Source organism: Diabrotica virgifera, chromosome 1 (assembly GCF_917563875.1).
Source record: "Diabrotica virgifera virgifera chromosome 1, PGI_DIABVI_V3a".
Classification (NCBI taxonomy): domain Eukaryota; kingdom Metazoa; phylum Arthropoda; class Insecta; order Coleoptera; family Chrysomelidae; genus Diabrotica; species Diabrotica virgifera.
The window spans coordinates 78862916-78890878 of record NC_065443.1 but is presented as its reverse complement, the minus strand read 5'-3'; the positions used below and the strand labels follow the sequence as shown (position 1 = coordinate 78890878).

Below are 27963 nucleotides of genomic sequence, written 5' to 3'. Positions count from 1 at the left end.
GTATTTCACGGTTACAGAAAATGGAATTGTATTGTCCGGTTACAGATAAATGAGAAACTTAAAGAGATAGACCAATTGGTGTACAAGTGGTACCGAACAAAATATATCTTTAATATATATTTTTTTAATATATTTTGTTGGGTACCACTTGTACACCAATTGGTCTATCTCTTTAAATTTCTTATTTATCTGTAACCGGGCAATAACATGTAGGGGAAAGGCGGGCAAAACGGGGTAGCTGCCTAAAACGAGGTACCCCCTTTTTTTTTCAATATCACTCGCTCGATCTATACGACGTTAATGAAATTATTTTATAGACGCCTGTTTACGCCTTCTGTCATAAAGCAAATATAATTAACTGTTAGTCGATTGTTGTAAACAGTACATGTGCGTTTTTAGTTAACCAAGTTATAATATCGGCCGAAAAATAATCCATCGTTATTATTACTAAAACAATTTATTATTTAATATTATTACTTCCAACTAACAGTGAATGTGTTCTAGAGTATTCGTTTGTCATTATGTTAAAAAATAAAAACTTGTAATAATTTAAACAGGTCATAATCTCAAAATCTGCTCTTTGGGCAAAACGGGGGTACCAATAGGTAGGGTAAAATGGGGTACCCTTTTTTACCATACCTATTGGTAGTCTTAACCCTTTTTACCATACCAAGTAAGATAGCCGATGATCAATCCAAATCACAGACGAGTAAGAAATCGCAATTGAATAAAACTAAAAAAGTAGAGTCAGATTCAGAAGGCGAAGATAGTGACACTGACTGGCTCTACGGAAACTTTTATTTAAGTTCCACAGAAGGATGGATAAGCTGATCCAGTTGCCTTAAATGGGCTAAAAATTAATGTGCAGGTGTAGAAGATGAGGATGACGAATCAGTACTTGTATGCGAATTTTGTCAATAACTTTTTCTTGGTTTTAATTTGGTACCCCATTTTACCCTATATGACGGGCATAATGGGGTACTTTACATTATTTTTTGTTTTTTTATATGATAAGAAAATCTTTTACTTTTTTAACTTTAAGTTATATTAATAAATAGTTACTACTATAACAATGGTATTTGGCTTATTTCCAGACCTTAAAAGTTACAGATGTGTTTTAAATCCTAATTTAAACCTTAAGTACCCCATTTTGCCCGGGTTTCCCCTAACATGAAATAAACATAAACAACCAATACAAAAATACTAAAGATTGCCCTGATACAACTTCTTTTTATACCTGATACTCATTAAAACATACCGTATTTTAATCTAAAACTGTTATAGGTTCTTATGGGTTCTTATTACTTATAATTAAGTTCCTGATTTTATATCATCTGTTCTTTTATAAATAACATCTTCCTACTCTACATTTTTACACTTGCAGAGAACAGTCAAAATCAATTGGTGTTCTGTATTTTGCAGATTAAAGAAAGAAGAGAATGACATACAAATAAAAGAGAAGAAGAAGGAAGAAGATAACCTTTCACATAACCTATAAGTACTTAGTAAAAAAATATATAAAATACTAACTAAAATGAATCAAGCAGAAGTTACAAAACTAGTTTCTAAATTAAAAATTAGGGTAAACCCTAGGTTAAGAAAATTTAGAAATCCTCTTGGGCCCGAAGAGAGGTTAAACAAGCTAAGGAAAACCGTAACGGCGCTAATAAAACATGAAAGAATAGAACTAAATTATCCCAGAGCAAATGAATCAAGGATGTACGCTGAAAGGGTAAATGGAATCAGTTTTATTGTACTACTAGGTTGTACTTAGTTCTTACAATAGTAATTATTGTAAAATAATGTAGACCCAGCTATAAACATCTCAGGTCTCTACTAGGATACTGTCTAAGACACACAATTTGGAATATGTACATTATATTAAATGCAAGTACATAATACATTAGGTGCGTTCGCGGGTACAGTTGACAAATTGTCGCCGACAATTTCTAACCTCATTTAATATAAATAATATCATTAATAGATAGATAAACAAGGTATATTTACTTTTAATTACTTAATATTAATAACTAATTATAATATTAAAATATACCTTGTATATTTATCTATTAACGATATTAATTATATCATTTTAAAGTGCGCATGCGTTTTGCTGCTAATTTGTCGCCGACTAGTCGCCGACAGGCTCCCGCGAACGCACCTATTATAGCTAATATAGTGGAAACTGCTTTTCATCATGTTGTCATCTCCTCTCATAATTGGTCTTCACCTTATTCTGTGGCACTTTATTTTCTCCAATAAATGATTTATTCATACATCTTAATAATTTTTCTATCTAATGTTATGACATAAATTTCCATTTGTCTTCTGGTACTCATTGTCTTGATATTTAGTTTATGTAATAATGAATCCTGGAAATATTTAAATTAAAATCACAATAAAAATACACTCGAAAAAAACAAACCAAGACACTTGAATGTTATGATGAGCACTCTCAAATCATGATTTATAATATGTGTATACATTGTAGATTCCAAATCATGATTTACAAAGTTTATACATTGTAAATCATAATTCGGGAGTGCTCCTCATAACATTTTTAACATGTCGACGGTTAAACTGCAAAACCTCGTAAGTCGATTGTTGGTCCATTATGACTTTTATACTTTGTTGGTTTATACTTTTACATATCTTTTAACCCTTATCCGGACACTTATTTTTTCTGACATAGTAGGACAGAGTGTGTCCATCGAACACACAGCAACAATATTATGGCATTTCATGTTATAATTAATAAAATGTGTATCAATTCTTTTGAATATTTATTTTTAACTAATAAAGTAATAATTATTGAGTGCTTGCTTTATAAAAATAAAAAAAAAACAATGCAAATTTTAACCTATAATAATTCTAAAGTATCTACAATATACACTGTGTCCGTAAAGTATAGAACAAATTCTTTTTTAGCTAAACAGAGCATTTTAAGAAATAATCCTGAAACACGTCGATTTTTGATTTTAATTTACGGTGTTTTAAAATAATATTCTGATATATAGGGTGAATTACTTTCGAGTAATGACGTCACCGTCATTTTTTTTAAATGGAACACCCCCATTTTGTCTCAATTTTCGGATTACTCTAGCTGAGCTGATTCCAAAAATGTATCACATATTGATTCAAATTGGTACAGGGTGGACAAAAATACAATAGTTTTGTGTATGCTCATATTATTAAAGTTTAATTAATTTTTGATATTAAATTAAATTATTCAACTAAACAATATCAAAAATTAATTAAAATTAAAATATAATTAAAATATCAAAAATAAAATAAGTATTTTTGAAAATATTGTTAATTTAACTTTACTTGTTACTGTATGAACACACACAAATCTATTGTATTTTTGTCCACCCTGTACCAATTTGAATCAACATGTGATACATTTTTGTAATCAGCTCAGCTAGAGTAATCCGAAAATTGAGACAAAATGGGGGTGTTCCATTTAAAAAAAATGACGGTGACGTCATTACTCGAAAGTAATTCACCCTGTATATTAGAATATTGTTTTAAAATACGGTAAATTAAAATCAAAAATCGACGTGTTTCAGGATTATTTCTTAAAATGCTCTGTTTAGCTAAAAAAGAATTTGTTCCATACTTTACGGACACAGTGTATATCATCATCATAAGTGACTCGACAATCCGTTGTGGATCTTGGTCTGCTCACAAAGAAGTCGCTATCGATTCCTGGCAACTTCCCTCCATCTTCTGACCCCTAGAATTTTTAGGTCTTCTTCAACATCATCAATCCATCTTCTTCGTGGTCGTCCTCTACTTCTTGTACCCTCTGGTTTTGAAAATGTTAATCTCTTAGTGTATTCGTGGTCTGAGATCCTAGCAATGTGTCCAGCCCATCTAAGTCTCTACACTTTAACAAATTTCACAATATCTGGATCAGTGTATAACTGATACAGTTCAAAGTTGTATCTTCGACGCCATAGCCCATTTTCATTTACTGCCCCAAAAATTTTTCTAAGAATTTTTCTCTCAAAAATACCAAGAAGTCTTTCATCACTTTGAGATAGGGTCCACGTTTCAGCTCCATATATCAAAACCGGTCTTATTAAGGCCTTGTATATATTGAGCTTTTACTGCATATTACTACTTATCTACATACTACGCTTATTACTACTAGCATACTGCTTATCTACAATATATATGACATTTATTTATTACTTTCTTAGGCAACTAGTACACTCACCTTTTACACTGCTGTGCTCGTTACAAATGTTCTTACTACAACTATTACAAGTTTGCTTTTGTGTACTTGATCTTTTTGATGGACATAAGAAGTAACATCTTCTTTTCTGTGCTGACTGAGTTGTGGCACTCGTGGCAGTTGCTTTTCCTGCAAAGTTCCCCATAAGGGATCTGGTTGATTTAGACAGTCCTACGTTTGATCTGCGGATAATATGGGGCTTTATAAGTTGTTCTGCTGTTTCAATTATGAATAGACGTCTTCTATCGTGTCTTTTTATGTTCCAGTTTGGATGCAGGTTGGTCTAAATAACATAAGATGCTAGACCATCTGGTCAAGCGAGTCAACTCCACCTTTTGTTTTATTATAGTAGAGAATAATCTCTGGTTTGTGGTTCACCTCTTCTCTAATGTGATTCGAGTAATGCATTGTTGACAACACTATGACACTTTTCATAGGCTTAGGCACGTATGATACCAATGTCACGTTTTTTTTTTAAACCAAATGTAGAAGGCAATTGCTCCTTGTTCTTACGTGGTTGAAATTCAGGAGGAATAAACTTTTTATTTTTTCTAACTGTGCCAACAATTGTTAAGCCATTAGATAGCATATTACAAGCCATATCTAAGTCCGTAAAATAGTTATCAAATGTTATGTTCCTGTTGGTTTGGTAATAAGGTTCGCTTAGTGATTCTACTACTTTATGTCCCAAACCAGTAGCTACTTGGTTACCTTCTTTGCTGAGATATGGCAATGCATTTATAGGATAAAAAGTTTTTGAGTCACATGCCCACCATATTTTCATCCCATACTTGCGGGTTTTGAGGGAATATACTGTTTGAACGGACATCTTCCACGATAAGGTATCAACTGCTCGTCGATTGTTATATTTCGTCCTGACAAATAATGCTTTTTCAAATTTCCTAATATTTGATCCCATATATACTGTATAACAGCCAGTTTATCTTTTTTTGCGTCTCTTGGATCTTGTCATTTTGTCATCGAAATGAATAAAACGCAAAATCTCCTTGAACCGATTTATACCCATAGTGGCTCGAAAAATCATTGGCTGTAAATACTTTAAAACTGAATAAATTATTTTATAACATAATAGTAATAAACAGTGAAAAAAATGCTTAAGTCACCTTTTATTTTTATTTACACACACAAAAAATTAAAATTCAATATAGCTAAGTTCTAAAGTAAAAAATAAAATTTATTTATCTTAATTTTCCTCATTTGTGGCAACTGTATAAAAAACTTTAACCTTTAACTATCCGCGCATCAAGTTATAACATAACTACACGTGTGGCGTACTTTATATGCCACAAGAAAATACACTTAAAAACAGCGGATTTGTTTATTTTTTTTTTAAATACACTTAGTTGTTTGTTATAAACCTTATTCGTCATCAGTGAATACTTGGAGTTCCTTCTCAGTAAGCCAATTGGGATTTGTAACTGGAATCATGGAATAACTGGATTTCATGATAAATAAAATTACTAATAAAAAATTTTTTGAAGTGTGATTTTTTACAGGAGAAAAAGTATTGTGTATAAAGAAAAATATATTTTGTGCCATAATGACTAAAAACAATTGAAATATATACTTATTACTACTTATATTAATATAATCGTGGCGTATATTGTCCACCAACGGAAACAACAAATAATAAACTGTAAATTACGATCTTCCCAGAACACCGATTATAACGAAACTAAAACCAAATTGTAAAGCACATTCCAGTGATAGGTTAGGGAGATAAACAAGGTAAAAAATTAAATTTTTAAATATATTTGCAGTAGAATTCTTATATCTGGCATACAAAATACGCCAGCGCGTGTAGTTAAAAGTTAAATAAAAACACCAGTTTGGAGGTTTAATAAAAAAACAGGTTTTTTCTTAAAAAACCAGTTGATTTAAACCATGTTTTAAACCAAGGTTTTACGCATGTTGGTTTAAACCTGCCAACCCTGCTCCCAGGAATAATTTAATCAGTCATTTTAAGAACGCCATACAGTAGAACCCCACATCCGGTTCCATGGAGTGCGGATAATCCAAACATGATGTTCTTATATATGATACATATCTACACACATACATATGTACCTACTATCAAAAGATAACAAAAGATAAATATCATAAGTTTAAATACTAACTAACTCATAGTTCAATCTTCTGATGTATTATTCTCCACAAGTTCAAAATATTGACAAGGTTCGAAGGTACTTGTTGCTCAAATCTGGTAGAATATTGGCAGTTTCCTCAGCTACCTGATTAGTTACTCTTTTGATTGATACCACAATCCGACACCTGAAAGGGTATAAGTAAGGAAGGGGAGAAAGAAAAAAAGATTGATACTGTACCAACATTTTCTTAGTCTTGACACTCATCTTCATGAATCAATTTGAAATTATCTCCTATTTTCAAGTTTCTGTGAAAAATCTCCTCATTCTTATCACACTGGCCCAGTGATTGTTACATCCTCCCATCTTTTCTGCAGCAAGCACTTGGATGAAAAGTGTTTCATCGAGTTGTTAAAGTCGATCCTTTAAATGATTTCCTTGCACAGATGTTTTTAAAGAGTCAGACTCGGATATGAAATTTTGTAGGATTTTGTATTGTTGCTTGCCAATTTCATACTTTCCTTGTAGTTGCTGCCATACTTTCACCTTTCCAATTCTGTTTAAAATCTCTAACGATTATTATAGAGTGTATAGAGTATTGGTCGAGCGATTTATGCTAACAATATTTTGATAAAACCTCAAAAATCCAATTTCAGTAATGGAAAATCATAACACGGGTAATCCTCAGCCCGTATAATCCACACAAGGATAATTGAGGTTCTACTGTACCTATATCCACATTTTATCAAAAAATAACATTTTCATGGAGTTGGTACCAGCCTCTACTATTTTGTGAAAAAAAAATCACACTAATCCTAACCCCGAAGGCATTGCATATATTATATAATGGTAGGGGAGCAAAGTATGCTAAATGTGCAGTCACTCGAGCGCTTTGGGGACCTATTGGGTTGTAAAGAGTAGGTCCTAAAACCAAAAAAAGTTAAGTAAAGTTTTCCATTTTAGTGGCCGCTTGCCATTTTTTAATTTAATTTTCCATTTCCAACAATCTTTTTCCGATTATAGCGACATCTATCAATAATTCTAAAAAATGTTTCGAATAAAAGTTACTTATTTTTACGTAAGGAATCCAAATCTGCAATAAAAAATGAGGGTTCCTATTTAAGATTTTAAAGTAACTCCCCACCCCACATCCACGGGGGGTCGTATTTGGTGTCTTTCAACAGATTTTTCAAAAATATTGAATAAGTGTATTTTACAGTTTTTCGATCTGATGTTCATTTCGCGAAATATCGCGGGATTCGTATTTAAAATATTAAATTTACCCCCACCCCTCTCCGTGAGAAGTCGTGTTTAGTATCATTCGATAGATTTTTAAAAAATATTGAGCATATATTTTTTAGTTTTTCGATCTGTCATTCATTTCGCGAAATATTCGCTTTTTTCTTGTGAAACTTTGGGACTCACCCATTTCCTTACGCCCGGCTCAAATCGTCAGAGTTTTGAAATATACACTCTTTTGCATGTACTTAACCTACCTTATCTTAATCTGACAATTTCGAGTTTTTTTTAAGGGCAGATTTTTTTTTCGGGCCCCCCTTAACGAACTCCCCTGTGTTAAGAGCCAATATATAGTAGAGGTACATCTGCAGGGTACCAGGTTTCTCACCATATGCTAATCTGACGCGCTCGAGTGACTGCAAAAATCTCCGCTTGGGCTCCCCTACCATAAGTAAGTACCAAGCCACAATAATTGCCCCCTCAAACAGTATATGGCATTTAAAATGGTTTTTCTCAAAAGTACTTCAGTGGCTATATTATGTCGTTTTTAGAGTTTAGTTCTAGCAGCCGTAGAGGTAACATCGTTTAATAGTGGCTTGTGAATTTAACCAATATAAGTTAAAAGTTAAACAGTTTTTATTGTAAACACAACTGTAAGTAGAAAAACTTAATTTTTAAAAAAGAAATACAATTTACATTTCAACGTTCTACTCAATCGAAACCAGAATATTGCCTTAGAACAGTTGAATAGTTTTTACTATAAACACACCTGTAAGGAGAAAAACCCAATTTTTAAACAAGAAATACAATCTACATTTCAGCGATCTACTTAATTGAAACTTGAGTATTGCCTTAGACAAAAACTTAAGTAATTAGTGGTACCTTTAATAGTACGGTTAATATTACTATAATGGATTTAAATTGTCAGGCATGCCATAAAATTATAACACCGACAGATGGTAGCAAACTGGAATGTTCTGGATGCAAAACAACATGGCACGGTGTTTGTGCTCAACCTCAACCCTTAAATTTTTCACCTGCAACCTTGTTGACATGGAAGTGTCAAAATTGTACCACAGAAGCAGATGCTAGCACAATGCACTTCAACGCAATTATGGCTCAGCTTGCTAATTTAAGTAACGCTATCGCAACATGTAACACTCGAATGTCTGACTTACATAATTTAGTAAATTCTCAGTCGACAAAAATTGACGCTTGCATCTCGGAAATAGCGGTTCTAAGAAGAGAAAACGAACAGCTAAAAATTAAAATCCAGAAAATAGAATCCTCTCCTCCCGAAAATATCCTTATAGAGCTGGCTGATAGAAAACAAAGGGAAAAAAATGTTTTGCTCATGGGTGTTCCAGAAAATACAGAATCCGATGAAGTTAATGCACAACAAATATTAAATCAGGTAGCTCCTAACTTACAAATAGCTTCGCATCGCCGGCTTGGCTTTCCTCGCCAAGATATGAAACCAAGGCCGCTGAAAGTTACTATGATGTCCAGTGAAGATGCCCTTTTTGTTCTTAAAAATAAATCTAAACTGAATCAAAACTCAAACTCAAACATATACATAAAACAAGATCTGACACCTTGCCAGTCAAAATATCTAGCTGAATTACGAACAGAGCTACAAAGTCGTATAGATAATGGGGAGAAAAATTTAACGATTAGATACATAAACAAAATACCTAGAATTACTACAAGAGGAACAACCAAACGTGATAGAGAGGAACAGGAATCACCTAGACGTGAAAAGGGACTCAAGACTTCAAAGCCTGCTTTATGTGGGGCAAACTCATCTGTACCTGAATAGCAATCATTCAAAATAGTATTTTGGAACTGTCAAGGATTTGCCAATCTGGATGAATTTGTTAGAGATTACGATGATTTTTCGGTTTTATGTCTTACTGAAACATGGCTACTTAATGAGTGTAATAATTTGTCAATTGTTTTGTCATCCTATAATGTTATAAGTAGTCCTGCTTCGAAAGAGAAATCCGTGGGCAGAGCAAGCGGTGGTATCTACATATTTTATAAAAATGTATACAACTGTGTAATTTTAGAAAAAACACCGTGGTGGCTATTTTGCAGACTGGTTTCTCCTTCGGAAGAGTCTATTATTATTTGCACAGTATATTTTAAACCGTCCTTAGATATTGTGTATATTCTAGAACTTTTTCAAGTATCTCTGTCGGAAATTCTAGAAAACCATTTCGATGTTCCGCTTCTAATTGGCGGTGACTTTAACAGTAGAATATCAGATATTGGAGAAGTTCCGCCAGAGATGCTGGAGGGCACAAATCTATCGGAGTATCGTCTAAGCAATGACATGGTTTTAAATACTAAGGGGCGCCATATTATTGACTTCATGAACACCAACTCTTTCTGTCTACTTAATGGGAGGACTGAGTCTGATACACCGGCACAATTTACTCACATTAGCAAAGCTGGAAATAGTGTAATTGACTTAGCATTTATCCAGAACAGTGCAATACCTATTATCCAAGATTTATGTGTAATGAACCATAACAGCCCTTCTGACCACTTTGGTATACTGGTAACTTGCGTTTCCGACTTTTTTCGAGAAAGTCGTTTCAAAAAAGCACTTCCTATACAAAAAAAAACTATATATCAATGGAATACTGACCTTGCCTTTTTCTATAAAATTTCTATGCAACATTCGAATAAAACGTCTCTTTCTATAAATATTGATGCACAGGAACTATACAATAATCTAATGTCAGCAATTAAAGAAACTGCTTCGCAATTACAACTTTGTAAAGAAAAATCTTTCCCGTCGTGTATCAGGCAAAGTCCTCCATGGTTTGATCATGAATGTACCTCAGCTAAAAACATGAAACAAAGCCTCAAAATAGCTAAATCAAATAACTTCCGCGACCCCTATAAAACAAATTTTTTGACATCAAAAAAAGCCTATAGACAAATAATTAAAAAGAAAAAACATATATATTTTCATAACCTGTATTCTCAACTTGCAAACAGCAGGGACTCCAAAACATTCTGGTCAGTGATTAGGAAATTTCGGAAAAATCACAATACTTCTTTTATCGATGTAGACGTATGGGAGCAATTTTATTCGAATATATATCCCCCAAAACTATATCATAATGCCCGTTTTTTTGATGCAAGACATCCCATTTTTGACGCTATTATAACCAGTGACGAAATATATAGAGTCCTAAATAACTGTCCCAATCGTAAAGCACCTGGAACTGACCATATTTCTTATGAATTCTTTAAAAATCTTCCAAATAATTGGATACTGTATTTAACGGGCATGTTTAATAGAATACTGGAAACAACCATTACGCCGCATAACTGGAGTGAAGTCATTTTTACTATGATATTTAAAAAGGGCAACAGAGATGATCCAGCAAACTATAGAGGTATTGCCTTACTTAATTGTGTTGAAAAAATATTTACTAATATTTTGTTAAACAGACTCAGAGATTGGGTTGAAGTAAATAATGTTCTTCCCGAATGTCAGTCGGGTTTCAGGGGATCAAGGGGTTGCATTGATAATGTATTCACCCTCACTTCTGCTGTACAACTGCAACTACGACTGAAAAAACGCAAAGTGTACGCTGCCTTTGTAGATTATAAGCGGGCTTTTGACTCCATTATCCATCATTTGCTGTGGCAAAAGCTATTTGGCCTTGGGGTGAGTTCTAAAATAATAGCCATTTTGAAAAACATTTATGATAATGCTAGGATGTACATCAAAACTCCAAACGGCTACACAAGACCATTTGATATTTCAACAGGAGTCTTACAGGGTGAACCTTTGAGTCCACTATTATTTAGTTTATTTATTGCGGATATAGAACAGTTTTTTATTAGTCAAGGATCACAAGGTATCTCCATTGATAGCCAAAATCAAATAATAATGCTATTGTATGCTGATGATTTGGTCATTCTTTGTGACTCGGAAGTTGAACTCGGTAAAAATTTAAGTTATCTAGAAAAATACAGTGACAAAAACCAACTAACTGTAAATGTTGGCAAAACCAAAATTCTTCCATTTGCCCGAAGCGGTCAAATTGGCAATAAAGGCGTTAAGTTCCTATATAAGAATGAAAAAATAGAAGTTGTTAACAAATTTGTATATCTTGGAGTCACCCTAACCACAACATCACTTTTTAAAGCAATGGCCGATACAACAGTGGAAAGAGCAAAACACGCAATTGGTAACGTGATAGGTTTAATGGCTAAAACCAAAATGAATTCTTGGACATCTCGTGTGCAACTTTTCGATTCGCTAGTTCAAAGCCTTGTTATGAACTGTGTGCCCGTTTGGGGAATGAGATATGCTGACCAGTTAGAAAGAATACAAATAACTTTCTTTAAAAAACTTTTACATCTCAGTATCAATACACCTGATTATGCTGTTAGGTTGGAGACAGGAAGAGTAAAAATTTCTTTTACTATTTTCAAGCTAACTTTAAATTGGCTTATCAAGCTATCGCAAATGCATGATTTAAGACTTCCTCTTATTTGTTTTCTGCGTCAGCTTCAAATTTCTTCAGCAAATAATTCAATAAATACGAACAGATACAACTGGGTTTCACAGTTTAAGCAATATTTTCAAATATTAGATTATCAATTTTCTTGGGATGAAAACATCTCTGATTGGCTATTAAAAAACAAGAAAAGCATGTTAAAAAAGTATATGGATATGCTTCATCAAGAAGACATTCAAGCAGTCTCCATGTCAACATTCTCAACTATTTACAAACATTTATCCGTAGATACCTCAGTACAGAAATATCTGGAATTTCAAATTCCCATAAAATACATTCGTGCCATGGCGCAACTTCGAACATCTAATCGCCATGTGTTAAAATTTACCTATAATGGTATAACATATCATATACGACCATCTGAAATCTGTACTATTTGTAACACAAACAAGTTGGAAACTCTTGAACATTTACTGTTTGAATGTCCCATTTACAGTTCAATGAAACCGGTTAATATGGCCCCCCTTAATAATTGCACCGACCTTATTGGTTGTCTTAATAATGTAACTATAATATCTCTGAAAGCAATTTCAATATATATTTGGAATATCATAAAACTTAGATCTTTTGTTTTAAATGAATAAGCTTCAGTTTCTCCTTCATTGGTGTTTATTTAAGAAAACAAGTCTCCATTTCAGTTAGTAATAGCGATTAACTTTTGTTTAAATTTGTTAATAGTTACTTATGTTCTAGACTAGTTGTTAGTTATATTCTGTACTTCAGTTTCTCCTTCATTGGTGTTTATTAAAAAAACCAAGTTCTCCATTTCAGTTAGTGATAGCGCTTAACTTTTGTTTAAATTTGTTAATAGTTATTTATGTTCTAGACTAGTTGTTAGTTATATTCTGTACTTACTAAACTCATTGTTATAAAACTGTAGTTTTTAAAAACAATAAATGTCTATCTATCTATCTATCTATCTATATTATGTCGTTTTTAAAATGACTGATTCAATAATTGCTCTATTGGGCTAACCCATACTTGTACTTCCTGCACACCGCCAAAGTATCATGTCTGTCATAGAGTCCTACTCTGATGTAGTTTACATTGTATTATAGTGGGTGTCCACTTATATTTTCCCCCATTTTAACTGCCTATAACTTCTAAACGACTCAAGATAGAAATATGCGGTTTTCGCTGAAATGTTTTATTTTAGTAAAAGTTTTGTTTGAATGGATTGAATTTTTTATATCGCTTTTAAGTAAAAAATGGCGGATTTTTGAAAAAAAAACGTTGACTTTTTTTATTGAAACACCCAGTATATTTTTTGTAAATTGAAAGAACGGTCGTTTACCTATCCAGCGATATAAAGTTTTTTAAAATCGGTTATCAAATGACTGAGCAATTAATTTTTAAAATGAGAGATGCAATGTGGAAATCACATAACATAATATCAATTTGCTTACAGTCTGTCTAATTTACTTACCGTTGCACGTCATTATCTACGCCAGAGATCTAAGTTGACATAGTTGCCAAAGTATAAAAAAATCCTGAATCCATTTTAAATCAAATAGATCACATAATTATTGTAAACACGGATTATACAATAAAACAAATTAATATTCAATGGAAATAAATAAAAACTTAAGAAATAGAAAACAAGAATTAAGTTATAATCTTACGTAAGTAAATAATAAAAACAGTGAATATAATAACAGTAAAGAATATAAACAAATATGAAGTGTCATCACCGCAACTGTCAAATAAATGTTACCAATTTATTCTAAAATGTCACCTTTGTTCGATTACAGTTACAGTGTGTTCCGAGCAAATGTGCTTCATAAAAACGCTTTATAATCCATTTATACAAATTAAATGAAACATATTATTGTGTATTTCTTTAGGTTAACATTAATAGAAATCTTCAAATATTATTTCTACGCGTATATAATAAAATATGTCTAGTGGTTGTAATTCCAGTGTACTAGGCAAAATGATTCTAAAATAGAACACACCTACCACCTAAATATTTCGTGTTGGTATCATGTGACGTCACAGGCTATTACGCGTATGACGTGCAACGGTAAGTAAATTAGACGAAGTTTTTTATAGTTATGTTATTTAGTTATGTCATATACACGTTGCACCTCTCATTTTAAAAATTAATTACTCAGTCATTTGACAACCGATTTTAAAAACTTTATATCACTGGATAGGTGGATGACCGTTCTTTCAGTTTACAAAAAAATATACTGGGTGTTCCATTAAAAAAAAGTCAACAAAGTTTTTTTTTCAAAAATCCGCCATATTTTTTCCTAATTGAAAGCGATATAAAAAACTCAATCCATTCAGACAAAACTTTGACTAAAATAAAACATTTCAGCGAAAACCGCATATTTCTATCTTGAGCCGTTTAGAAGTTATAGGCAGTTGTGTGTGTGTGTGTGTGTGTGTGTGTGTGTGTGTGTGTGTGTGTGTGTGTGTGTGTGTGTGTGTGTGTGTGTTTGAGCATTATTGGCTTCGGAGTCAATGTCCATTCGCCATCTTACCTTTTTGGGATTATTTGTATTATTTATGCGGAAGCTCTAAAGGAGTGCTTCCTGCTTTCTACTGATTTGTTCTATTATGTATCCAATCACAATCCTGCTCCAATTTTACAAAGAACTATTTATTATACCTATATCTAATTTTCAACGATTTTTGTTTTTATTTGGAATTATTTCTTTTCATTGTGATTTTTTTTATGTAGTTTTTTTTTTAATTTTTTTAATATTTACTTTTTTTTCTATATATTTTTTTGATATTTTTTTTTTATTTTTCATTGTTTTTTTTTTCAATATAATTTGGGATATTAGACTAGGACACAATTTGACGCTCAGGGGTCGATCAGAGCATTTAGAAGAGACAGGTGGACCTCGGATAGGCATAGGGCTTAACACGAAAGGAAAAAGAAACATAGGTTATAAACTTAATCTAATACATAATATGTGTTTGTACAAAATTTGATACACATTGCAATCTTCTGCTCTTAATAGTTGAGTTAGGTTATATGGTCTGGTGATTTTGGGTATTTTGGCCATTTCTTCATTTAATAATTTAACCTCGTTTATTATTCTAGAACAGCCTAGGATCATGTGCTCCGCTGTACCTTCTTCTCCGCATGAATAATTAGGAGAATCACTCAATTTTATTTTATATTTGTACTGGGGAGTTAAAACATGGTTGAACCTTAACCTGCACAAAACAGATAAAAGCCACTTGCTTCCCGACAGTCTTGAGAACCAAGACTGGCCAGGAGGCTTGGTAACTATGTTTTTATAAAATTTTCCTTTTGGACTATTACTATACATTTCTCTCCATTCTGCTAGTATTATGGGTTTTACATGGCAGGCAATTTCCCTGTGGGGACACTTATAACTTAAAAGCTCTACTGTTCTACTTCCTTTCTTAGCATCTTCGTCCACTTCTTCATTTTGTTTTATTTCACAATGTCCTTTTAATCCAAACTAATGATACACTGATTTTTTTTGTTTATAGTTCATGAAGTTCAATAATTATATTCGTCAAAATATAATTACTACTGACTTGGTGGATATTTTTTATTTTCATAATAGCACTTTTACTATCAGAACAAATTGCAAATTATTCTGCTGTAATTTTCATATTACTTACAGGAGAGCTTCTAATATGGCTATTAATTCTGCAGTATATATTGTAAGCTTTTCATTTAATTTAAAAGATTTTTTATGATTATTATGTGGATCAAATATAGCGCAACCTACTTTCTTGTTGTTCTTTGATGCATCCGTGAATATATACTGACATCTGGGAAGATACTTTTCTAAATCCTCCTCAAATATGTATTGTCTAATCCTTGGGTGAAATTTTGAATAGTCTTGGAGAAAAACACAGTTAATTGGATGGATGTTATAAATATTTATGCTATATAATGGATCTATATCTGAAGAGTATATTTCTTCTATTCCGTTATTTATTACATAATATGACTCAGTAATAGTTAAACTTTTTTTCGACTTCCAATAACTATGGGTAAGATCCGATGTAAACAGTATATTGATTTTTTGGACTAAGTTGCTATTTTTAGTTATAGGCAGTTAAAATGGGGGAAAATATAAGTGGACACCCGGTATAGAAAAGTTCGGTTTTTCTGTCAAGAATGTCGTCTAATGAAATAGGTACTACATAATATCAATGAAAAAAATCTACAGCAAAAAAATTTAAGTATTTTAAATGTGCTGTAAGAATAATTGGATGCAACCATGATGCAACAGTAAAAGTCGTATAAATAAAGACCTTATATTCCATTGTTTAAGTGTTCAAAAAAAGGTTATGTGGTTTTAAATGATTATTTTGATATTAAAGACAGTTGATCAATTAAAGACAACTATATTAAAATTAAAACGTGTTTATCCTAACACAAGAGTTCACTTCATTTTAAGGAAGATGATTATTATATACTGCCAGGTAATTTTATTTCAGGTTAATATTATGTACTATTTAGATTTACCAACAAAAGTTGCATGCTGGAAGCCAAATGTAATAGGGAACTTGCACATAAAAATATTTTTGCATAAAATTGTTAATTAATGTTTAAAAATGTTATATTCAAAATATTACATCTTAACAACGAATAGTGTACGTACAACAACTGATAATAGTTCCGCGCCAAAAATTTCCGTTTCAGACAACTTCAAAAGCGCGAGCTGGGGTCTGACGTCACCAACCACAGTATTCTCACCGAATGCATTTTGCCATTGCTAGTTGTGCGTGTCGAACAACTGTCTTGTTTGCTCGATGTTTATATTATTGTATTTAGTGTATAATATACTTTATCAAAATGGAAAACAAATCTGCGCAATATAAGAACTATATAGTGCCGGAATGCCAAAGCACAACTGTCAGAACATCCAATAAATATTTTTTTACTCTACCAGTAGAACCAAAAACGTCGATTGAAATGGCTAAAGGCATGCAGGCGAGATAAAAAGGATATTTCACAAAGTAGCAAAGGTCTTTATGTCTGTGAGGATCATTTCGATGTGAGTATTTATCTAATTAGGTACCTAATACTAATAAGACATTTTCTATTTCAAGAAAAAATATTAGGTAGTTGTCGTTTCATGAAATGTGCCTACTTAAACTTGTTTATTTGTTGCAGTTAACTATATAAATTCAAGATTATGGGTGGTCCCAAAATTATTAACTCACGTGTTGTCCCGCATATATTTGATTGTTAACCAGACAGAAAACGAACTTTTTCTGAGCCCATGAGGGAAGCAGCCCTTAAAAGGGTTAAACGTCAGCTTCTTGAAGATGCCGCTTCCACATCTAACTCTGTTCTAGAGGACAATAATGATGATAAGAGATAGTGTGATCCTAGTTTCACAAACTTAGTTTAACCAGGACCTGAATTAAACCAACCAGCTTTACCTCAAATACTGAATAATGCATCAACACAGACTCGCATCAAAATCAGAAGTAAAGATATTCAGTGTAAATTTCAAAGGAGTGTTACAGTCTGGTTGTCGCCATTGAAAATAAATAATAAGGATGCATGAACTTCACCTATAAAAGACTTGCAAACATTATTTGAAGATACAAAAAGGGAATCAGGGCGTTCTGTATTTGAAGATAATAGTGAATATAATGGTAGTGATGACTATTGGTAAAATGAAAGTGATTCTTCTTGTGATGAAAATGCGAAAAAAGAAGAAGCAAAACAATTTAAAATGTTGTCTCTGAAGTGTACAGTGATGAAGTTACAATACAGACCTAGATTGTATATGTTTCAATTAATTAATAGAAATATATTGTAAAACACAAACAATGCATCTATTTTTAACTCTAAAAAGAACAGAACACACATTTATGTCTCTTGGAGATGATTTCGGCATGAGCGAAAGCAATGCTTCGAGAATATTTGCAAAATCTGTTACATTAATTAGTAAATATTTTTAAGATCTTGTATTTTTAATCCCCAAGTTGGTCCAGTTAAATTAAACTTGCCCTTAGCATTTCAATTAAAGGCGATTAAAATGTACTATACAATCCCCAGAATAGCCTAATCGCTTTCTTTTGAAAAACCCTCGTGAGTAATAGTATCTACTTATACGTTTTAAGCACTTTAGAAGGTACCAACTTCTAAAGATTTATAAATTTCACTTTGAAACTAAATAAACTGATTGTAAAACTATGCAAGCAATATCTGGTAATTTCCAATTAAATATGATTAAAATGTTATATACAATCCCCGTAATACTCTAATCGCGTTTAACCGGGCTCGACTCGTAGCCTGGTTGTGGTCCGTGACATCAGACCAATATAGAACGACGTTCAAGCTCCTTCTAAGAAATTTGAATTTTATAGCATTTTCAAAGCCTCGTAATAAGCGTATGGGTTAAAAATATTTGTTTTTTTTTACATGCAAGCGTTTTAAGATCATGTTACCTTATGTTTTTTAATATTATTTTAATATTTAAAAAGTTTATGCAAGTTCCCTATTCCTTCGCTAAAGTTATGAAATAAAAATACAAGTATGTACAGTTAATGAAACCAGATTAAAAAAGGCGAACTTTTCTATATAATACAATGACAACTACAGCAGAGGCAGACTCGACGGCAGACTTGATACCTTAGCAAATGAGCAAATAATTGTTTTTGGTGTAAGAACCTAATGATCTTATCACCCCTAATATTTTTTTGGCCATAGTAAAAGGTAACCACTGACCTATTTGACACATATACAAAGTTGTAGGGCTAGAGTTGATAATTAGGCAATTGCAACCCTACTACTCAATTGCACAGAACTTGTTCTGCCATCTCGTCATCAGCCTGACAGTATCTGCAAGGCACACTTTCTGTCAATTCTACTTTGTTCATGTGCTCCTTGGGGCGATAGTATCCTGTTACGAGACCTACAATGATTTTTAGATCATTCCTATGCATATCTATTAAATATTTGGATCCCTTCAGGTTAAAGGTTCAGATGATAAAAGATAAAAGGTGATAAAAGCCCGTTAAATCATTATATTGCAAAAGTATTCAAAGTGTATCAAACAAAGTATTCTACTAAACAAGAACTGTATAATGTGAATGGAATTAAAACTACCCAATATTTATTAAAGTATGATTTCTTCTAATTATGTACTTGTATAATTTCTCTTTTAATCATATACAGTGATGAGCGCGCTAATAACCGGCAAAATAACGCAAAAGATGGAAAACATTGCGAAACAAAAAGAGATAAAACCAATGGAGGTGGAAATGATCGTTATAAACGTATAAATTAACATTACATTACATAATTTCCCACCTTTAGACGTATCAGCGGAGTATGACAACTGTCATTGTGACAGTATAATTTTATAAAATCCTCATGTCACAGACATTTAAAGGTGGAAAACTATGCAATGTAATGTTAATTATTTATACGTTTATAACGATAAGTTCCACCTCCACTAGTTTCATCTCTTTTTGTTTCACAATGTATTATATTTTCCATATGTTGCGTTATTTTGCCGGTTATTAGAATGCTCATCACTGTATAATAATATTGTGTATACCCCATTCCACGAATATACGTCTGTTTTGGATTATCGCGACAACGAATATTTTACTGTGCAAAATATGAAGAACGAAAGTAAATTGCAAATTATATTGTTGTTTATTGGAGTAATTATTGGAGCAAAATACTTTCGTACTTCTTATGTTGCACACTAAAATATTCGTTGTCGCGATAATCCAAAACAGACGTATATTCGTGGAATACACCATAGTGTAATTTCTTCATATTTTCTGAGTTCGTTGAGTGATGCTTAGGTTCCTTTTTTCACTTTACATAATAGTTTTATATCACATACAAATTAAAATACATAAAACATATTTTTAAAGATTATTTTCTTTTCTTTTTTAGTTAATATCTGATGCAATTCGTTATGGAGACTGTCACAAAACAACTATGGAGATGGCAGACTACTGGTTGACAGAAAAACAACTAATCCACAAACTCTTTAAAGTGTTAGTTTCCAGATACGAAAATTACAACATAGGCTACACTAGATTGGTAAGAGTTCCCAAACTTAATGGAGAAACCAGAGAGAGAGCTGTATTGGAACTAAGAGGTAACCCATATCCTTCCTTGTGGCCAGAGAATAATTCAAATCGAGATTTACTTCATAATGTGTTACTAGATGAGGCTAAGAAGGCATACAGGATGGAAAAATATAAGGAAATTGCTGCTAAGGTAGAAGAAAATATCAAAGACAGTAATCAGAGTATTGCAGGTGCGGAAAAAGCTAATGTAGATAAGAAGATAACAGAAGTGAGGATAGAGAATGAGAAAGTTGAAAGTAAAGACAAAGAAAATGTATAGTATAGTTTTTTAATGTAATCTATAATTGTTTGCAATATATTTAAGTATAATATAATGTATGTAGTACATTTGGTTTTCATTCATCATATATTGCTACACAAGATGATTACTATTAGCGGTGTGCAAGTACTTGGAAGGGGAAACGAGAAACGACCCTGCGCGAGTCGCGGAGAAATATTGCAACTATCTTAAATAATTCATATTGTCAATTGAAATTGTCAAATTGACGTATATTTCATACCTTCTGTCAATGAAGCAGAAAAATTATATATTGCTCCACAATATTGATATGATATGCAATTATTATATAAAGGTAAATTTAATTAATTTTATTTTGCTTGCAGTACTGCATTTTAATAACTAATTTTATTTACTACATACAATTGTTGACGTTTTCATAACATAACCTGAATCTTATTTTTTCTTCTTATTATTTTTTTGGACTATGGCCTTGACAATTATCTAGTAACCAGGACTAATATAATTGGCCAATATAATTAAAAGTGCGAATTTTAGTATAGAGCGTAGAAATAGGGGTCGCTTTGCCGAACTTGCACGGTCCCAATATTTGGTCAATGCTTTATCTTTTTTTTCTAGTAAATTGTTATGTAGAAAAATACTGTTTTATTCTAATGGTTTTTTGGACTTAATAAGTTACACACACCCAAACTTATATGGAATCATCTGATATTTCTTATTATTTCGTGCGAATTTAAAAAAAAGAATGTGTGTACTTTGTACGCACGTAAGAAGTTATACTTCTATTATATGATTTCAACGAAATCAATATACTTTAAACAGATTCTCTACTACTTTCCAAAAAATTTTATTAAAACAATACCAAAAATTAAAAAAATAAAAGAATAAAACACACACAAACACATTGAAAAATGCCACAAATGATTTCTGAACAATAATTGTTGCCAAAAATTTTAATTAAATACGTATTTTCTGAAAAGAATTATATAATAATATACTTACAATCATAAAATCTATAAAAAAATAAAAAAATAACAACTTGCTTGGGGCTTGAACCCACTTCACGTCTATCGCGCCGTACGAATGTCGAAGCGATTTTCCACTGGACCACCTTCGCGTATATGTCATGTGGGAATATACACAAACTAAACGTTTACACCATAAACTTTTTGACATTTTGTTTTTTTTTTTATATTAATTTAATTAAATTATTAGTTTGATTTTTGTCGAATTAAAATACAACAAAATATAGAGTAAGAAAACGATATATTAGATGAAGATTTGTAGAAAGTTTGTTCGTAATCAGATTATGTAAATTAAAGCCTTGCCTACTAATAGGTAACTACATTATTTTTTTTACATTTTCCAAATAGATAGGTATGAAGATAATTTTTTATTGGAATACAACTAAAACATTTAGAATTACGTACCTGCGGCTTTTCAAAACTATTTAAAAAGTCACTATAATTATAAATTTGATTTTATTTCTGTCCTCACAACAATAAAAACTAATATATACAATATTTTTGTTTACCGATAAACTCCATATTGAACAATTATTGACAGATCATTTCAACACCCAATCAGAGCCCGTATAACGACTAATACCATACTGTCGGTGTGCGCATGCGCCCAGATTATTAAAATTTCACCCTCAATGAAATCGCGCCCAAAGAAGTATAACTTCAAAAACAAACACACGAAGTCAAACAGTATTTATTTTAAAGCAATTTAATAACAAATACATAACAATTAAATAAAACAATAAAGTATTTAACAAACAAATTGAAAGTAGTTGTTTTAAAGTCAATAGCATATAAAATTTCAATGTAAAACGAATAATGTTTAAATTGTTTTTATTTATTTTTCTTGTATTTTGTGGTAGTCAGTGTTATCACCTCTAGTCCTTATGCAAGCTTCAGTTTGCGTGGGCACGCTCCTAATCAAATTATCAACATTTTGTTGTGGTAGGTTGCTCCATCCTTTAAGAGCAGCTTGTACTAGCCGTGCGGTGTTTTGTGGATTATCCCGGCGAGCTCTAATTTTTCTTTTAAGCATATCCCACAAATACTCTATAGCATTAAGCTCGGGTGAGCAAGCAGGCCACTCCAAACAAGGGATACCTTCTGCTTCAATGATATCTGTAGTCACTTTAATGGTATGTAGAGGTCCATTATCATGCAATAAAATTAAATTTTCTCCTGTTGCACCTCTCCAGAGCCTGACTACAGGTTATCAACATACCTGTGAGCAGTTAAAGTTGATTGGATGAAAATTAAAGGAGTTTTTTTACGGATCACAATTCCTCTCCAGAACATTACACTTCCCCTTGTATATTTGTGAACAGATCTGACAGTTTTCGTTCTTGCTTGTCTTCCTCGACCTCTAAGTACACGATTTCGTGGGTCATCTGATTTTCTATCTGATTACATTAAATTCTGACTGTTTTTGAAAATAGCACATTTTGTCAATTCCCAATGTTCCAGTTTTGGTGGTGAAGACACCAATTTAGGCGATCAATCTTGTGCTGCCTGGATAACTCGGAAACCCATAACTGTCTCCTGCTGTATACTTCTTGGTACGAACTCTTCTTCTTATCCTTTCAGTTGAAACAGTTACACCTGTAGCTTCCAATGGTTGGAGAAATGGTTGGGTGTCTTCCAGCTGATTGGACAATTAAACGATCTTGGAGAGCCGTTATTACTTTTGGCGATTTTCCATTGCTTTATTTTTGAGCTTTCCTAGTTCCTGTTACCTAGCATAGGTTTTGGACAGAACGCTCTGTATTACGCCTAGCTCTACAGCTATGTCCCTCTGAGAACATTACTTTCTCCACAAGACCAATAATCTTTCCTCGTTGTAAGTTCTATAACCCCACATCAGGCATATTTTCGTTTTTGGACGCAAAAGTTAGTTTATTTATTTTCGTTCATATTGCAACTCAAGCAAATAACCTATACTGTACCGAGCTGTACTATCCAATTGTCTTATATATTTGTTTATTTTCAATAAAAACCTTTATTCTTCGCAACAATAACAAGTTTTTTCAAAAGAAATAAATATTACTTTGATATACATGGTGATTCCATATAAGTTTGGGTGTGTGTATTTCTAGTTGTGTAGTAATTTTCCTTATCACTTAATTCTTTCCTGTTTTTAATAATTGCCTGCGCTCTTTGGGCTATTAATTTTGTTATATATGATTCTATGTGGACTTTTCCAAGAACATTTTACATGAGGTCTGATATTTCCTGATATTAGACGTAGTCCCTCTTTAATTTCGTCCATTTTCCATTTTTCTTGCTATTCTCAGACCTGTGAATTGTGTGAGATCGTGAGCTGATTGCATTTGTTTCATATTCCTAATTTTTGCATTGAGATCTACAATAATTGGTAATAAATGTTCTGTACATGTCCATTGTGCCTTGATTTCTAAGTATATTTAGATTATATTCTATATATCTAAACATATTTTTCTCCTGTTTTCCCAAGATTTCCACTGTTAGATTAGAATATTCCAACTTTTATCTTATATGATGTGTCCTGCCAACTGTCACGTTTGCTGTACCTTCCCAAATCACTTACTTGAGGTTTTCTCTAATCCACTTATTTGTCTTCTTCAGTTTTATATCTAGCATTTGCCTTTCCAGGGCTCTTGTTGTTTTTATTCTATCAACCTATGTACATGTACATATTTGTGACCCATAAGTAAGAACCGGGAGAACACATTAGTTAAGAACTTTTATATTCAATTATTATTCGTATGTTTTGTTTTTAAAATATGCCAACTCAATTACCAAACGCCACCCAAGCAAATATTCTTGTCCTTCTTTTTAGTTTTGTAGCCTAAGTATCTTTGTTTATTTTAATTAGTTGTCCCAAATACAGTACATATCTATGTATACCCATTAACCTGTTATATTATCTGTGGTTCCATTCTAATAGTTTTCAGTTCCTAGAAATTTAAGAATTTTCCTTTCAGTTTTATTGGAATCTTTCTGTCACACAATAAACCATTGTCCTCCTGCCATTTCATTAATCCAGCTGTAATTCAACTGCATGCATCTCCATATATTTCTCCATTACTCTGTAATACCGATCCTAGATACACACTTGAAACTATTTTCAACATTAATATTACAAGACAGTAAGAATAAATTGAAAATAATTCGACAATTTTTCGAAAACTTGTTGCCAACTGTATGCCAACTTAATAAATTAAAACATAATTATTTGAAAATGATCGAAAAAAATGTTGGCATGACGTCTCCTAATGTATAACTGCACTTATCCCTTGAAAAATTCTGTGGAAAATTTTCACCCTGGTTCCGTGATTTTCTGAGTCATAAAATAAATTGTATTATAAAATAAATAATTTAAGTAGACATTATTCAAAACGGCAGGATGTTTAGTTACACCTTTTTTACTACACATAGTTTAAAATGTGTAAGAAAATTCGTGGAAAGTTACACGATTTTCTGAGTCATGCCATTTTGGACATATCTCGAGAATGTTAATATAAAGCTATTTACAAAGAGGCAGGATGGTTGTGTAGTTACCTATTTCGTGTATAAAAATAAAATTTTAAGTCAGTAAAATTATTGCAGGTTGTTATACAAACATATTCATATCACCACAATTTTCTTAGTCATGCCATGTCAAATATGCTTAAAAAACAGTAATCTAAAACCGTTTACAACGTGGAAGGATACAACTAATAAAAGATATTTAATACATAAAAATTAATTTTTACATCGTCAAAAGAATCGTACGGTATTAAATATTATTTTCCTGAGTAATGTCTCGGATTTTTACACACCTTTCAAATCTAATACCAAACTGTAACCTATTTATTTTAAGCGATTAGATCATATTTGTATCTAAGTAAACGTAATAAAAGTATTAGAAAGAAAATCAATAATTTTACAATTAATTGGTTATAGTAGGGATTGTATCTATTATACAGAGTGTCCAGAAACTCTTCTAACAATCGAAACCCGGAGATTCCTCAGATAATTTTAAGAAAATTTAACTCAATTCACCTCGTCCGAAAATGCTACCCAAGGAAGCTAGAGCTCTTTAAAGATGGCGTATTCTAATTAGTTTTTTTTTAATAGCTCCAGAACACTTCTATTTAGAAAAACGAAAACTGGTACACCTATTTATCTTCCAGAGATAAATCCGGTCATACCGGTCATAGGCGTCCGTTTAGGGTAGGGAAACGGATATTTTATCGCATAACTTTTCTGTGTTTAACTTTTAAGCATTTTTGACACTGAATTATTAAACTATGGGGTATTCTTGTACTAAAAGGTACTCTCGCTTTAAGTCGGTAGGATACGCCGCGCCGTGTTCTAGAAAAATCGATTTAGAAAAACGAAAACTGGTACGTTTATAGAACGTAGATGAATATTTTATAAATTGTCAATTTCTAGTATGTATCGGTCATAGGCGTCCGTCTTGAGTAGATCAACGAAATCTCATAACTTGCTTTAATTGTTAAGCATTTTTGACAGTAGAGTATTAAATTATGAGGTATTCTAGTACTAAAAGTTACTCTTGCTTTAAGTGGGTAAATACACCATTTTTTTTAATCTTTCAAATTTTTCTTAAATTCAAAATACGAAAAATTTTTAAATTGATTTTTCTAGAAAACGGTGCATCCTACCGACTTAAAGCAAGAGTACCGTTTAGTACTAGAATAATACCTCACAATTTAATAATATAGTGTCAAAAATGCTTAAAAGTTATGCGATAAAATAACCGTTGCCCTACCCAAAACGGACTCCTATGACCGGTACTAGAGATTCGCAATTGATGGAATCGATTTATCTGTGGAAGATAAAAAGGCAGACCAGTTTTTGTCTATCGAAATGGAAGCGTTCTGGAGATAAAAAAATCTGATTACAAGGCGCCATCTTTAAAGAGCTCTAGCTCCCTTAGGAAACATTTTTGGATTATGTGAATTGTGTTAAATTGTCTTAAAATTATCTTAGGAATCTTAAAATTATATACAGGGTGTTCCATTTAAAAAAAACATAAGTTTGTGTCACCCTGTCAATACGGGTAGCCCTGTATATTAGAAAATATTTTTAAATTATGATCCTCTCTTTGCCCCACGTTTTACCTAAATACCTTTTTTTCGTATCTCTTACGACAAACGAGTAATTGGACTTTGTCACACTAATGCCCCACTCTGTATACGAAATAACTATAAAACCATCCTGCCTCTTTGTAAATAGACTTATATTAAGATTCTTGAAACATATGCAAAATGGCATGACTCAAAACATCGTGGAATTTTTCACGAATTTTCTTACAAATCTAGGACTCCTGCCGTCTTACAAGAACCGTTTAACCTTCCTGCCGAGTACCGAAAAAGTATTGATTGCATTTGAGTATTGTAACTTTTTAAAGGCAGGACTCAGAAAATCACAGAATCAGGGTAAAAATTTTGCGCATAATTTTCCAAGGGACAAGTACCTAAACAGTAGGAGGCGTCATGCCAACATTTTTTTTTGATCATTTTGAAATAAATATGTTAAATTTATTTAGTTGGTAGGACCCAGAAAATCATGAAAATTTCATTATTTTCCTTACATGTTTGTATACATATTATATACTCCGTTAGCCCGTTTGCAACCCTCCTGCCCAAAAAATTTTCTTCATAAAATCCATAGTATCCTGTCATTCTATGGATATGGCAGGACTCAGAAATTCATCGCCAAACCCTATTTTTATTTTTTGGGAAAATCTAATTTTTACAGGAAAATGTCACAGGAAATTTGTGAATATTTCCACAAATTGTAAGTACCTCGTCTACCCTTCCACTATTGCAAAAGGCAGGACTTAGAAAATCGTGGCTGAACTTCTGTATAATATCTCCCGGTCTAATACTTAAAATGTATTCCCAGTGTAATAATGTAAGTAGATTATTCCCAGTATAATAATAATCTGATTGGACAGAATTAAACATGTGATGAAAAATCTTACTACACGATGGGAAATTAAAATCATTAAAAAATAAACAAAAAATAATCTTGTTATGAAAAACAAATAGCTATGCGGACTGCTTCATTAGGTTTTACAATGAAAAATTTACGACAAAAGATCAGGAAGAAGGCGTAGGTACCTATCTATATAACCATAGAATTGTACCTATTTCTTCTTACGGCCGGTTTCACAAAGTAAAGTTAACTTGTGGTTAAGAAATAACCAGAGGTTCCCCATTATAATATATTGGGGTAACCTCTGGTTATCTCTTAACTTTACTTTGTGAAACCGGCCGTTAGGGTGCCTGTCCGTTCCGAAGGTTGGCGATCATTCTGGCTATGATGATTTTGTTGGTTGCTATACGGAATAGTTGTGTTGAGGTCTTTATATACCATGCTCTCAGGTTAGCAAGCCAGGATATTCTTCTTCGTCCTGGGGCCCCTTTTCCTTCAATTTTACCTTGCAAAATACATTGTAGTAGATCGTATCTGCTTTGATTTCTCATTATATGGCCAAGTACTGCAGCTA

General features: G+C 32.3%; 1 protein-coding gene across 1 annotated transcript; it reads left to right on the top strand.

Moving 5' to 3' along the window:
* Positions 1-1449: 1449 nt before the first annotated feature.
* Positions 1450-20529, top strand: LOC114349387 (39S ribosomal protein L17, mitochondrial). The gene is made up of 2 exons (XM_028299736.2): positions 1450-1732; positions 20005-20529. The coding sequence occupies exons 1-2, from the start codon at positions 1535-1537 to the stop codon at positions 20461-20463; spliced, it is 657 nt and encodes a 218-aa protein (XP_028155537.2). The 5' UTR covers positions 1450-1534; the 3' UTR covers positions 20464-20529.
* Positions 20530-27963: the final 7434 nt, after the last annotated feature.

Excerpts from the sequence above, each read along its gene's own strand:
- LOC114349387 (XM_028299736.2), top strand. The coding sequence starts at position 1,535 with ATGAATCAAGCAGAAGTTACAAAACTAGTTTCTAAATTAAAAATTAGG. Across the intron at positions 1,733-20,004 it reads CAAGGATGTACGCTGAAAGG|TTAATATCTGATGCAATTCG; the intron begins GTAAATGGAATC and ends TTTCTTTTTTAG.